Source organism: Canis lupus, chromosome 7 (assembly GCF_011100685.1).
Source record: "Canis lupus familiaris isolate Mischka breed German Shepherd chromosome 7, alternate assembly UU_Cfam_GSD_1.0, whole genome shotgun sequence".
In the NCBI taxonomy this organism is placed as follows: Eukaryota; Metazoa; Chordata; class Mammalia; order Carnivora; family Canidae; genus Canis; species Canis lupus.
The window spans coordinates 80051019-80065906 of NC_049228.1; the positions used below are offsets into that span (position 1 = coordinate 80051019).

General features: G+C 56.2%; 1 protein-coding gene across 1 annotated transcript in view; it reads right to left on the reverse strand.

The window, feature by feature from the left end:
• CTIF (cap binding complex dependent translation initiation factor) overlaps positions 1–14888 on the reverse strand; it is a 278706-nt gene that overhangs the window by 170713 nt on the left and 93105 nt on the right. The window contains 2 exon segments of the mRNA XM_038543993.1: positions 2838–2942; positions 4047–4120. Of these exon segments, the coding sequence (XP_038399921.1) occupies positions 2838–2942; positions 4047–4120 (179 nt within the window).

Below are 14888 nucleotides of genomic sequence, written 5' to 3' on the forward strand. Positions count from 1 at the left end.
TGGGCAGAAGAGGGTAGGAGGCCGCGTCCTTGCCCCTGGCTGACAAGTGCTCTAGTGTGGGCTCCGGCCAGGGCTGGGCCCCGGCATAAACCATGCATAGACCGGGCAGCACAGGCATAGACCGGGCATCACAGGAACCCAGAGGAATGCTGCCCAGAGGCATCCAGAGGGTCTGAGGCAGAGGGAGGGAGGTGGGTCATGAGCTGGTCAAGCGGAGAACCTGGGGGAATGTGTCTGGGGCAGAGGGCAACAGGGCAATGGCCTGAAGCTAAGCCCGAGTCTGTGGCCATGGACCTCAACGAGCCTGCCCGGCGGAGGGGGCGGGGGAGGCGAGGGTGGCCAGGGGGCAAGATGGTGCTAGAATGGCCAGGGTGGGAGGGGAGTAAGGAAGGTGTGATGGGCACGCCCCCTCCACCCCCACCCATGTGATATGCTGGGCTGCCTGCAGATAAGGAGACAAAGAAAGGTCTAGAAACATCCAACTATCTTTGAAGTGCAGGCTGGTTGGTGAAGGTACCAGAGGCTCACATCTGGATCATCCGCAGGGGCAGCGGGAGGGGAGGAAGCTGGGGACCCGGCTGATTGGGATGGCTGACACCCTGTCCCCGGGTCATATACCCCACAGAGGGACTCCTGGCCACCCTGAGCTCCAAGCACATGCTAGACAGCAGCCCGGCCCAGCCTGGGCACAGCCTCCCATCGCCCCTCAGCAGCCTACAAGGGCATGGGGGGCTGTGTCCAGGGACGGTGCTGTCCCCCCAGACCCAGCCGGCTGGGGTTGGCAGCTGCCTGGAGGGCCCCCAGGTTAGGAGGGCAGAAGGTTGCCACAGACCGGCTGAGTCACTGCTGCTGCCAGGGTTTCCACGGCAACCGCCTTCTCTGATTTCTGTCCCTCCATGGCAACATGGGCTGCGGGGCGCCTTGGCAACCACGGGGGATCCTGCTTCTGAGGGACACACTGGGCGGCTGGGCTCCAAGGGCGACACAGCCTCTGCCTTGCCCACAGGTGGCCACTGGACTGACACCCGGGATCTGCCAGGAACAGGGATGCTGAGTCCTGCCCCCCCTGCTCTACCTCAATCTAATAGGGCGCCTCCATGCAGGCTGGCTCCCCTCTGTAAGCAAAACACGACTGGGGAGTTCTGATGGAACCCACACAGGCCAGACAGTGGGGAAAGGAGCCGTGCTGAGAGGCTGGGGGCCCTGGGAGAGTATGAGCCAAGTGATGCACTGCCTCTCCCCAGAAAAATTCACACAAGCAGATGATTTTGCATGAAAGTTGAAGGGGTTAAGCTGATCCACAGGTGCTCCGGTGTGTGGATGGCTTGAAAAGGCCTCACATCATGGCTCTTCTACTTGGGCAAGCTAGTTGGCCTCTCGCAGATGCATTTCTCTCATCCTTGAACTAGAGACCAGAACATCTCCCTTCCTGGGCTGGTGCTCATTTCACTACTACTGTGTGTGTGTGTGTGTGTGTGTGTGTGTGTGACAGGGTGGTCAGAGTGGGGTGGGCAGCAGGTGAGACGCAGTGACGTTTAATGGTGGGGGCGGGGGGGGGCACACGACAAGTGAAAGCCATCAACATAATAAAAAAAAAAGGGAGCACAATAAGTGTCAGCAAAAGACGTGCAAAAATTGCAAGCCCTGTACATTGCTGGTGGGAATTCAAATTATTCAGCCCCTGCGGAAAATAGTTGGGCAGTTCCTCAAAAATCTAAGATGTGGAATTGCCATGTATGGCACTGTGATTTATACAGGTATATCTGGTCTTTGTCCCCAGTCTCGGTGCAGAAGTCCTAAATTCCTTGGAATTTCCTAAGCAATGACAGAGATCAAGGGGTCTGTTTTTATGTTAATGAGGCAAGTTATGCAAAAACACCTAAGGAACCTGAGGGAGGGGGCTACTTGACAGGGGACCCCACTGTGGGATTGAAGGGTTAGAACTTGCCAGAGACAGCCAGCCTCATATCTGCACCCTGCCCTGCTCCCCTTTCCCATGAAGGGAGCCCCAGTGAGGTGCAAAAGGAAGAAGCCAGAGGAAGGAAGACGCAATGTCCCCAGGACTCTTAGCAATCCTGCTCCAGGGGGCCACACGCGTGCTGGGAACCCGGAGTCTGTGCTGGGTGTGGGCGGAAGCACCGGGTCCTGGCCCCTCGCTAGTGCATCCCAGCCTGCAGGCTCTCGCCTCATCTTCCAGACCCCTACCCGGACCACAGCCGTCATTCTCACCAGCTGTGGGCCATCTGGATTCCACAATCACAGCCTCTCTCTGTCAGAGGATGCTGACCCCCACCGGGGACACACCAGCCCTGCCTGGACTCAGTCCGGGTTTATAAAACAGAGAACGGAAAAAAACCCCACCCAAACCCCATCTGTCTCAAGCCCCTGTGTCGGCCACCCTGCTGTCCTGAGGTCAGCTCAGGCCCGGACGCATTGTGGAGAGAAGAAGGCGATGCCGACATGTGAAAAAAGCAGAGGAGGAGACAGCCCGACACTACACTGGCAGTTCTCCAGGTGGGGCCCCGGGACCAACAGCACCGGCACCCCCGGGAACTTTTCAGGAATGCACGTTCAGGCCCCACCCCAGACCTCCTGGTTCCGAGTTCAGGGCGCTGCTCCGGGTGTTCCGACAAGTCTCCAAGCGGCCCTGACCAGATGTGGGGAGACCCGTGGCGCCAGATGGCGGACAAGCAGGGAAGGGGAGCGGTCCCGGGGGAGGCCAGGGAGCCTGCCTGCGCTTCTCGGTGGAGCCCCTCTCTGGGCAGCAGCGCCGGTGCCCTCGGAGCCGCCTACCCCCGCGCGGCCCGGCCACGGCCACGGCCACGGCCACCGCTTACCCTTCCCGGTCGATGTGCGGCAGGGGCTGCTTGGGCGTGTGTCTCAGCTTCCGGTGGAACTGGGTGAAGTCCAGCTTTTCGGGCTGCAGGTCCCAGGTGGCACCACTAGAGGGTGAGAAAAGACGAGGCAGTGAGGTGAGGGGGGCTGCCCAGCGGGGACACGGGGACACGGGGGGGGGGGGGGGGGGGGGCACCCGGCCAAGGGCAGGGTCAAGGCCAGGGGGTGAGAGGCTGCTGCGAGGCCCTCACCGCTCCTCAACGCTGCTGCCCAATGACGCGTGTCCCTAAACACACGTGTTGCTTTGTTGCCCCCTCTACGGTGGCCCCCCCAAAGCACGGCCGTCGGCTTTCACACCCGCCTTTGAGGACGGCGGCAGGAGAAGGGGCCCGAAGCCTGTCAGAGAAGCTTCTGAGGCAGCTCTAAGGGCGAGGCGGCCAGTCAGCGGGACAGGAGGCCGGTGCCACCAGTCCCGGGCCCCGGAGCCCGGCGTGCTTCCCTCCCGGGCCGGCGCTGCGGCTGGAGCCCCCCGGCGTCCGCCAGCTCCAGGGCCGGGCGAGCACAGCTCAGGGCCGCGGCCACCGGAGCCCGGAGCCATCTCTCCCCAGGGGAGTGAACACACGGTCGGCCCCGCTGGCAGACCTGTCGGGGGCACCAGCCCCACACACTGACGTGACCCTGGCCACTACCTCTCCTTCCACCCCGGCCCATCAGGAACCTCCCAGAGTCCGAACCGAACCGCTGACAACCCCTCCTTCCCCCAGGCCTCTCCTCTGCAGGCCCCCCCCCCCCCCCCCCCCCGCAGTGCCTATGACCCCAGGCTGGGGGGAGGAGCCGCAGTCACTGACTGGCCACCACAGCCCCTTCTCTGCTCTTCCAACCACCAGGCCACCCTCTGCCTTCCCACCCTCTCCCCGGCCGCCTGTTAGCACCGGGCTTCTCTTCCCCTCAACCCTCTCTCAGACTCCTCCTCCTTGTCTTACTCTCTCTCCCTTGGATGCTCCCCCCTCATTTCCCTGCCTTCAATCTTCTCCTCTCTCTCTCATCTCCTTCCTCAGCAGCCTCATCCCTTCTTCTACTTCACCCCCTTTCTGTCTTCCTCCACTTCCTGACCAGCGAATGCTCCACGTTTACTCAATTTCCAAAGACCCCGCAGGGCTTCTGTAAGGACAAGACAGCCAGAGGCATACGCCACGCACAAGAGGGATTACCTGAAGGAATCAAAGGTGTTGGCAGCCCAGATATCCGTGCCCAGCATGTCCAGAGAGTTGTCTTTGCTGCCGTTCTGGAAAAGACGGGAAATGAAAGGGTGGCGTTATTTGCTTGGTCCGGGCACTGAGGACAAGCAGGCAAAGGCTCATTCCCAGAGAGCGCTGCAGAGGCCTCCGGTCTCTCCCCTCGGTTGGTTATTCTGGGCAGCCTGTAGGCTGGAGCAAGCTGCTGGAGTGAGCAGCCTGGCTAGGGCACCCAGTAGGAGTCACAAGGACCCCTGGCCTCTCCCCGGGCACGGACCCTCACTTGGGTGGCGTCTGACAACTGTGCAGTCAGGTGGAGAAATAGCCTGAGTCTCTGCTGCCCCCAGCCCTGTCCTCAAAGCCTCCACACTAGTGAGCTGTTGCCACCACCACCAGCCCGACGGCAGCGGCCTCTTCCCGGCACAGAGGCAGGCCCGCATCGAGGGGCTGACTTCCTCTGGAGTTGGGTCCCCACTTCCCCACACCAGGCAGCACTGAAAAGCCCCCACTGACCATGGCTATACTAGTGATTAAATTCTCTAAGTCACCCTCTCCAGTCCTCGTCCTCCAACATTCCCTACATGATGTATCCCATAGGAAGAAAGCACTTTATTCCATCCAGTTTCTAGAATTTGGCTTCTCTGCCCTTTGGCTGCTGATCCCCCCATGTTCTCCAGCAACTTGCCTTGGCTCCTGACGCCATCCATCCCTCGTGACCCCTGGGGTCCACCTTCATCATCACACCCTTTAAAAACCATGCTTCTGCCTCCAGTCAGCTGGGCATGTGCATATGCCTTATGGCCCAGAAGTCACGTCCAGGTATAGACACGACCGAAATGTGCGGAGATGTTCACCAGCGGTGTGAAGCCCAGAGGCAGGGGCAGTACTCCTCACGCTAGGGCCACACTGGCAACCACTGAAATGCTTTACCAGCAGAGCAGACACATAAATTGTGGCCTATTCACGTACTGGAATAGTACACGGCAGGGGAATGAACAAACCAAAACAACGTATAACAGTGTAAGCAAATCCCCCAAACACAAAGTAGAACCAAGAACCCAGGCGTGAAGAAGTCCCGACTCTATGGTTCAACTTATATAAAGCTCAGGGGGTCCCCGGGGGGGCTCCGTCGGTGAAGCGTCTGCCTTCGGCTCAGGTCATGATCTCAGGGTCCTGGGATTGAGTCCCGCACCAGGCACCCTGCTCAGCAGGGTCTGCTTCTCCTACCCCTCCTCCCTGCTCACGTTCTCTCTCTCTCTCAAATAAATAAAATCTTTTAAAACTTTACATAAAGTTAAGGAACAGGCAACTAATTAATCTATAAAGAAAGAATCCAGATAGCACCTGGAAGGGGGGCCCTGGGGGGCTGGTAATGTTGTTTCTTGAGCTGGGTGTGGGTTACATAAATGTGTTCAGCTTATGAAAACCCGCTGAGCTGTGCAGGGTGACGTGTGCACCTCCCCAGGGGCCAGCCCGTGAACGGTCCCACCTGCTATCTTCCCTGGTGGCCGCCCACCTGCAGCCCGCAGCCCACATCACCCCAGAGCCTACTGAACAAAGAAGCCCCAGGGGACTAGAAACGAACCGGAACCAGGCTCAACGAGCCCGTCCCTGCCTCTCCCACTGACCAGACGCCAGCTCTTTAACAAAGAAGCCTTGTGATCTGGGGGCTGCGTTTGGTTAGAGTCGCTTCATTTTGGTCCCAGTGGTCAGAGCTGGGCGGCACGCGCCGCTCCCTCACTGCAGCATTCCCAGCTGGCCCGGCTCACGGCCCGCATGTGGAACAACCTCGTTTCCAGGGACACGGAGCAGTTTGCGGGTGCGTTTCAGCCTTCAGTCAGTCGGAGGGACAGGGGCACAGTGGCTGGTAGACAGGAGGAGTGGTCCAGCCTCCCGGGGCGGGGGCAGGGGGAGCAAGTGCTTGGACTCTCACCGACACTGGCAAGAGAGCAGTAAATGGGGGTGGAGGGGACATGGGGGTGGTGCGTGACCTCATCAATGAAATTGGGACTGGCCCCTCCCTGTGGCACGACCAGCCCGAAGCCCCAGGTTCTAAGTGACAGGCTCTCTCCGCCCACTGTCCCCTGAGAGCTCCCACAATCCTCTTGAGAGTCACCCCCCCTGACTCGGGGCCGTAAGCCTCTCCATACCGGGCCACGCGGTGGCTCTGTGCACCTGCGGGCTTCCTACCACACCTGCCCAGGCTGCATCCCTGAGCCCTTCCATTACGGACAGTGTCCTCCTGACCCCACACTGCACCTCCCCTGCCCCCCCTGCAGGTGGACCCCACCCTGCAGGGCTTGGCTCCTCCACCCACGTGGCTGACGTGTGGCAGCACAGTCCAGCCATGGCAGTTCCCACTCCGATCTCCTGGTAGGGACCCCTCTTCCTGCACCAGATGGGACACCCTGGCTGGCAGGCATCTCCCTGGGTCCCCCAGGGCTCTTTGCTCACTGCCTAGGAGGCATCTGCAGAGCTTCAGTAAATGTTCACTGTCTTCTTCCAGCTTGTGTTTTCCTCTTGCCATGATGACCTTGCCTCGTGACCTCAGTGAATCCGGACATGAGATTCCTTGTATTCACGTAAGGCGGCCTCTGAGAGATGGGCTTCTTCCGGCTGGCATGCACGCTGCCACCAGCCCTCTCCCACCGGGGGCAGACATCACTAACCCACTAGGGCCTGATTTACAGGCCTCGAATCAGCTGGCTGCTCATGTTCCAGTTCACCCCCTTCGTCCCTTCTTGCATTGCCTCATTGTCCCCCCACCCCCCAAGTCCTGGGACCTGGCTTGCTTCAAATGCAGCTTTGAAATTGCATAAGGCCAGGGACTCTTATCAGCCCCCACGAGGAGACAGTCCCCAGGCCTCCTGAGATGTGAGCTGGCACGTTCACCACACCCTTCCCCGACCTCAAATGTAATCGCCCGTGAACATTTCACAATTCTTTTTTTTTTTTTAAAGTAGGCTGCACGTCCAACGTGGGGCTTGAACTCATAGCCCTGAGATCAAGAGTCGTGAGCTCTCTTAATTGAGCCAGCCCCCACAGGTAGTAGGACGTCTCGAATGCAAAGGTCAAAGAACAATAACAACAAAATCAAATAAATAAATCCTGCTTCTGAAGCACATGTCCAAGACCTCGCCCAGAGTGCAGTTCACTGTCCTGCAGGGTAGCAGCACCAAGTCCCTTTCCCTGAACCCTGACCCTTTAAACACCCAACTGACTCTGGCACTTACAAACTCAGCTTAAGGGGGCCACTGCTTGTCATTGTTCCTTTCTAAGAATGTTAAATTGTGGGGCGCCTAAGTAGCTCAGCTGGTTAAACATCCGACTTGAGGTTTTAGCTTGTGTCATGATGTCGGGGTCATGAGATGGAGCCCCGCATCGGGCTTCATGCTCAGTGGGGAGTCTTCTGGAGACTCCCTCTCTCCCTCTCTCCCTCTGCCCTTCCCTCAACCCACACACTCTCACTCTCTCTCTCTCTCAAATAAATAAAAAAGTTAAATCTTCCAGTAAGTTTTTTTTCGCCAAACTGTTTTCCTGGGATAAAATGCACGTAACATAAAATTTACTGTCTTCGTTTTCAAGCATACAGTTCAGCAGTGTTAAGTCCGTTCTCACTGTCATGCAGCCCTTGTCACCGTCCATCTTCAGAACCCTTCTCACCCTCTAAAACGGAAACGGTAGACGCCACCCCCACTAACTCCCTGTCTCGCCTCCCCCACCCCCCACCCCCGGCCCCCAGCGCCTACCTTCCTACTTTCTGGCTCCATGACTGGCACCACTCTGAGCATCTCACACAAGTGGAATCATAGCCTTTTGGTGCTTTACTGACTTTACTTAGCACAATGTCCTTGAGGTTCATGCGCGAGCCCCAGGAGCGGGTAGGCCCCTTGATGACAGCTGCCTTCTCTTCTTGTGCCTCTTCTTGGCCTCTTCCTGGCCAAGCTGGGCTCACAGTAGGCCCGCCTCCAATGCCTGCACCTCCATCAAGCGGATTCTAGCCTGTACATGGGGGATGGGCAACCCTGCTGCTCTCATCATGTCTGAAAGACTGAGTCACGGAAGAGGATGTCAAGAGCCATTTGCCAACCCAGGATTCTGGGCCACTGGAGAGCGAGGAACGTGGGCAGGAGAGAAAATGCCCATGACAAAGGGATGGGAAGGTCACGGCCAGGAGAAGAATAACGTGGACGGCAGGCCTGGAGCTGCGCCACTCAGTGGCCCTGGAGGAGGTGATGGCACTGAGCAAGCAGGAGGACCCTCGGGTGCCAGGGGCTGTGGGCTGGCGGTTGGGCCTGTCCATGTTGAACAGAGCAGGAAGGTAAGTCCATTAACAGGTGAGGGGGCAAGGCTGGAGAAGCTCCCAGTGAAAGTCTTGGTCGCAGGGGATGACCGACATATGGTGGCTCTACTCGCCACAGTAACTGGCATAGAACAAGGATCGGACGCTTCCTCAGTGCGTTGCGGTGGAAGGTGACAGGGACGCAATCACCGCATGCAGCCATTTCTCAACAGGCACTGGAGACACTGCCTGACGCTTGGAAGCAAAATCGAGCTCCTTCAAATCTCAGCCCAGGGAGGAAAGACCCTCGCCTGCTGAGCCTTCCTTGGCTGCCCCTTGTCAATGCTGAGATGGCGGTCCAGGCAGTGCCTGGAGGGGCCAGGCCTCACCCGGCCGAGAACTGGGTGCTGCAGGGAAATGAGACCACCAGTTCCCCAGCCCTGGGCTGGCAGCATCCAAGCCGATGGGGAGCCACCTTGCCACAGCACGTCAGGTCCTGTCAAGGCCCTTGAAGTGTCTGGAGAGTCCCCCTTTATGGAGTTCTGGACACCAGTCCTTGAACCTGGCAATCCTCCCTATATGCGTGCATGCACTCATGCCTCCTGCTCCTCAAGGCCTCCTGTGGTTACAGAGAGGTTTGCCCATAAGCCCATGTAGGCTGTACAAGCCCAAGAGGGGCAGGGGCTTGCAGACAGACAGACCCATGGACAGGCAGACGGCAATCTGGTTTCTGGAACGTCTCACCTGAAGCCAGACCCAACTCACTCTCCAAACCGCCCCTACCCCATTTTCCCACATGGAGGAGCCACATGAGAGGCGAGGTCAGAAGGACAGAGCAGAGGGTGGCCTAGGCCTGGCCCGTCCCCAGGCACTCCCTGCTCTCTCCAGCCTCAGGCTTCGGCCGCTGCTGCCTGGGCCTGGCTTCCCGGGCACACCAGCAACGTCAGTGTGGAGGGCTCGGAGGCCGCAGGGTGCTGCCTAGGGTGTGGGATTCTGTTCCTCTTTGGACCACTCTGCTCTTCCCGGGCTCAGAGGAACTAATGTCCTCCCTGCGCCCAGTCTGGGTTTCTGATAGGATCCAGCTCAAGACCCCCCCTCTCTGCACCTCTGCAGTGTCCTCAGAGCTTGTGCCCCAGGAACCCACTCCACAGCACGTCCACCGCTTCCCGACTCTGACTGCAGAGCTCCCCGGTGGTGTTCTAGAAACACAAATCTACTGGCTCTCAAATGTCACTATGCAGCACAGTCATGTGGAGACAGGAGCACAGCCAGGTTAGATTTAGGAACAGCTATGGTGGTCCACGAAACACTTCTGCTTTTTATTTTTTATAATTTTTAAAAGTTTTTACTTATTTATTCATGAGACACACAGAGAGGCAGAGACACAGGCAGAGGGAGAAGCAGGCTCCATGCAGGGAGCCTGATACGAGACTCAATCCCAGGACCCCGGGATCATGACCTGAGCCGAGGGCAGATGCTCAGCCCCTGAGCCACCCAGGCACTGCAAGAAACACACTTTTAGAAACACTGGATATTAAATGGTTTTGTGGGGAGCAAAAAAAGTTCAAAAAGGCTCCGTCAAATGTTTGGGATACACTGAGTTAAGATTGTTAGATAAATTGCTTTATTGCTAAATTTCTCAGGGCCTTTACTGGCCTTGGATGGATGTTGACTCTTCAAGTAGGTGGCGATGCAGAATGCTGTATTTTCCAAACTCTTCTGGCCAGAACCCCTCCTCATCCTTCCTCTTTATTCCACAGAACATTCCTCCCGCCTCACAGGACCAGGGTTTCACAGAACCTACTTTGGTAAACAGTCATCTAATGCTCTTCCCAGTGACTCTGCATCCCCTCAATTAGAAACCCTGTTTTGTTGCATCCCTCTGTGCACTGACCCTGCATCCTGGCCACAGGACCCAGCATCGTTCCTTAAATACTTTTTAGCAAGGATTCAGGTGTCCGGGCTCTGAGACTCCCTCTTTGCCCCCCACAAAACAACACTGGTTTCTTTAAGAACATCCCCCGGTCTGCCATTCCTGTGGCCACAGCTTTTCTCTGAGCCCCATCCTCTCCCCAGCCCGGAGGTCAGCCCACCCCTGTCCCCCAGGTCGCTGCAAGGCCAAGGTTCTGAGAAGCCTAATCAGAAGCAGCCTCCCTTTCCAGCGGATGGTTTGTAGCACTTAAATGCTGCCGAATCCTTCACAACAGCCCCTTTTCCCTGGCAATTAGGGGGCCTCATGCCAGGGTGAACCGTGCTACTCTCAGAACAGAGCACAAAGGGATAATGAATACTTTAGACCATGTGGAAAAAGAAAAGGAAATAGCCTGCCCATGGGCAGGGAGCCCGGAGCTGCCTCTGAGGGCCCCGTGGGTGCGCCCAGCTCTCCCCAGCTCGGGGGTGGGGTGGGGGGCTGGACTCCGGGTGATGATAACAGCAAACGCACTAACGTAGCACCGGCCAGCCTGAGTGCTTCACACTGGTGACAACCCTAGGATGCCGTCACGGATGAGAAGACGGAGGCTCGGAGAACCTGCCTGTGTTCAGAGAGCTAGTTCCCAGGACAGGAGTGTAGACGGTGTGGCCCAGGGTTTAAGCTCTTCACCGTTGCACCGTGCAGTTCTACGACCCCACTATGGGGTGGCCCTGCTCTAGTGCAGTGAGGTGTCTATCCCTGACGCACATCTGGGTTCTCTGGGTGCATCTCGGCCCACGTCCGGGAAGGTGGGTACTGGAGGAGGGAGTTAACTGCCTGCGGTGAAGAGCAGAGGCAATCTGGGGTGTGAGCGCGGATGCATAAGGATGGCGCAGAGCTCTGGACTCAAGCAGATGAAACAGGGTGGGAGTGAACACTGGACGCTGGAAGGACAGGCTCAGGCAGGAGCAGTGGGGAAGCACGCCCTCCCCGGTGCTGCTATCTTTCCGTGTCAGGACACAGCCGCACAGTGGCTTTTGCTCATGCACGTGCAGCTATGTGTGTCGACAATTCCAGCTAGAAGGGTGCAGAAACTAAGCAGAACTTGACTGAGTAGGACAGCGGGCAGCAGGAGGGCCGCCCCCGTCACCGGGAGGGTCACACGTGCAGCTCCAGCCAGAGGAAGCTGGGGCACGTCGGTCCGGACCTCCGCAGTATGTCCGCGGTTTGTCCACGGCATCAGGGGACACCGAGGCAGGGTAGCCAAGCCTTTGGTCCTGGCCTCCCATAATGGAGCCGGGCAGGGGAACAGCTGCACACAGCCTGATGCTGGACACCAGGAAGAACAGGGCGGTGGAGCCCTCGCTCCTCAGAGGGCTCCCTCTCCCAGTCCATCTCCCTTCTCAGTGTAGAATGTTCTTCCACAGATTCCACCCATCACGAGGGTCAACAGCAGGCCAGACCTTAACGTGGCTTCTCTGGCTTCTCAGACACGGGGTCCTAGCATAGCTGAGGGGAGGGCCTTCCCTTTAAACACACACGAAAACTCTCTCTGTCCTCTCCGAGGACTGCGCCCCAACTCCCTTGCTCGGCCCTGACCTGTCACCACAGGTGGACTAGCCCAGTGCTTAATTCTGAGGCCACCACCCCTGCTCTTGAAGGTCTTCACGCCCAACCAGGAGTCACAGGAACAAGATGAACAATGGAGGCTAGCACGTCTGCTGGCTTCGGGGACCGAGCAGAGGGACTCCGAGGCTCCAGCAAGCGCTCACTCTTGTGAGTAGTAACACAGTTTGGTCTAAAAGTGGGGAGAGCAGGGCCCCAGGCCTGCAGACTGCATCCTGGAGGGCTCGGGAGAGTCACCCGGCTCCTCAGACCCGTGCTGCTCCCTCTGCACCACACGCATTCGGGCTGGACTGGAGATTCCCCAGCCGAGGCGGGCACAGCGGGCGGACCATCTGAGACCCTGACATGAAAGGCCCAGGAAGGCATCTCCTAGGCCCAAACAGGGGCCCCCTACAGGCTGGGCCCCACCTCCCCTTAGGCTCCAATTAAATCAGAATTTGAGAAACAGTCCTGTCCTCGTAGCTCCGTGAGTGTGCGTGCGTGCGTGTGTTCAGCACCAAGGACAGCACCCCACACACGGGGGGGGGTGGGGGGGGTGGGGGGTGCGGAGACCATGAGACCCTCCCTGGGTGGCACCAGAGCTGGGTTCAGGAGCAGGAAAGACCATTCTTTTCATTCTGGAACTTTCCTATTGATCTATCCGTTCTGTCCCTTCCCCCTCGACCCCCACTGTCTTTGAATTAAGACCCAAAAGGAAGACATGGGAGATAATGACTGAAGCCTGTGACCAAGTGTTATCTCTGAATCCGATCCTTTCTGCCCATTCTCTTTGGCTGACTGAGTTTGTGCTTTTGGATTTGAACAGCCGTGTTATTTGAACTTGCCCTGGACTGGGCCACACCACAGGCCACTTCTGGCTGGCTTCCTATTCGGCATCTGCCGAAACACTGGGGGCTCGTCGATTATCCGCATCATCCATGCGGCCCAATGCCCTGTGCGGAGAAAGGATCCCATCCTCCAAGCCTCCTCACTAGGCCTTCTTGAAGCTCTCCAGGCCCCAGGGATACCCCCTTCCTGCCACCCCTAGACTCAGAACCACAGAAGGCCAGGAAGGAAAGGGACTGAGCCCAAGGGTGCCCTGTGGGTTCTACAGACGTGCTCCCAGGGCAATGAGGTAGATGGAGCGGGAGGGACAGACAGCAGGTGGGCTCCCCCTTCCCCTGCCTCACCAAGCAGTTTTGCCGCTTTTGCTTTTCTGCATGGGATTCACTGAAAGTTTCTGATGAAAAAAAAAGTTTCTGTTCTTTAAAAAAAAATTAACTTTTATATTAGATCATTGTAGATTCACATCAGCTGTAAGAAAGAACACAGAGATCCTCATCCCTTTACTCAGTTTCCCCCCAGGGGGAAACTTGTAAAATTACAGTTTCAATAGTCAAACTAGGATATCGACACTGATGGAGTCAAGATGCAGAACATTCCCATCAGCACAAGGTTTGCACCTGTTGCTTTTTTGTACCAAACCCACTTCATTCTGCCCCTCCTTTTCCTAATCTCAGGAACTGCTAACCGATTCCCCGTTCCTATCATCTTGTCCTTTCAAGGATGTCCTATGTATGGAATCAGAGTATGTAACTTTAGGGGACTGGCTTTTTTCACTCGGCATGGTTCCCTGTAGATTCACTCGGGTTACTGCGTGTGTCAGGAGCCGATTCCTTTTTACTGCTGACAGCCACAGCTTGTTTTAACTGTCACCTGTGGAAGGACATCTGGGTTGTTTCCAGTTCTGGGCTATTATAAATGAAGATGCTATAAACATTTGAGTACAGGTTTTTGTGTGAACATAAGTTTTCATTTCTCTGGGATAAACACTCAGGAGTAAAACTGCTGGATCATATGGTATTTGCAGGTTTGGTTTTTTCAGAAACTGCCAAACTGTTCTCCCGAATGGCTATACCACTTTTCACTCCTACCAGCTACGTACGAGTGATCCATCCTCTCTGTATCTTTACCAGCATTCAGTGTCATCATTATTTTTTTCAATTAGCTATTTTGATAGGTGTGAAATCTCTCATTGTGGCTTTGATCTGCATTACCCTTACAGTTAATCATGCTGAACATCTTTTTTGCATGCTTATTTGCCTCTGTACATCCTCCCTCCTCAGGGAAAAATGTCTCTTCATGTCATTTATATATTTTCTAATTGTATTGTTCTAAATGCTGAGTCTGGGGAGTTCTTTATATATTCTGGATACTAGTCTTTTGTCAGATACATGTTTTGCAAAATTTTCTCCCCTGTTATTTGTCTCTTCATCCTCTAAACCGGGGTTTTCCCAGAGCAAAGTTTTTAATTTTGATAAGGTTCAACTTCTCATCTCAACATTAACATCTACTGATGGTCTTTTTTCCATTTAGTTTGAAATATTTCTGGTTCTTAGTATGACAAATTATTTTCTTAAATTACAATGAGGACACTTTCATGTTATGTCATGAGACCTTGAATCGTATTTAAATTTTCTGTTTAACTGTCTTTTTGTGATAACGCTCTGGCAGGGAAAGGCAGGAGGGGACACAGCCCCATTACTGCCAATAGAGGTAGACATCCAGGGTGCACTTGTTATGGCTCCATGGAAGTGAGAGTTCCAGGACACCACAGAGTCCCCAGTGACCCTACGTGGGGATGGCCTCATTACCACTGGGCACGGTGGAAATCCCAACTTTCTATTAGAATTTCCTGTGACGCAACGCAGCATGGAGGGAAGGGGTGCCTCCATACTGCTGACTGGGGGTGGAAGTTGAGGCCCCCACATGGTCTCCAATAACACCACAGGGTGGCTAGGGATCCTTCTTACAAGCTGGCAGGGATGAAAGTTCCAGCTTCCTGCCGGGCCTTCCCTGACACCACCCCAGGAAGGGCGGGAGGGCTCATTACAACCCTGTGAGGCTGGCAGTCTAGACTCTCACTGGGTATTTGCTGGTGTGGGTGAGGGTAGAGCCACACTTTCTTCTGTGCTATTTGGTTGGAGTAAAGCAGTTATCATCTAAAACTTTTCTATCT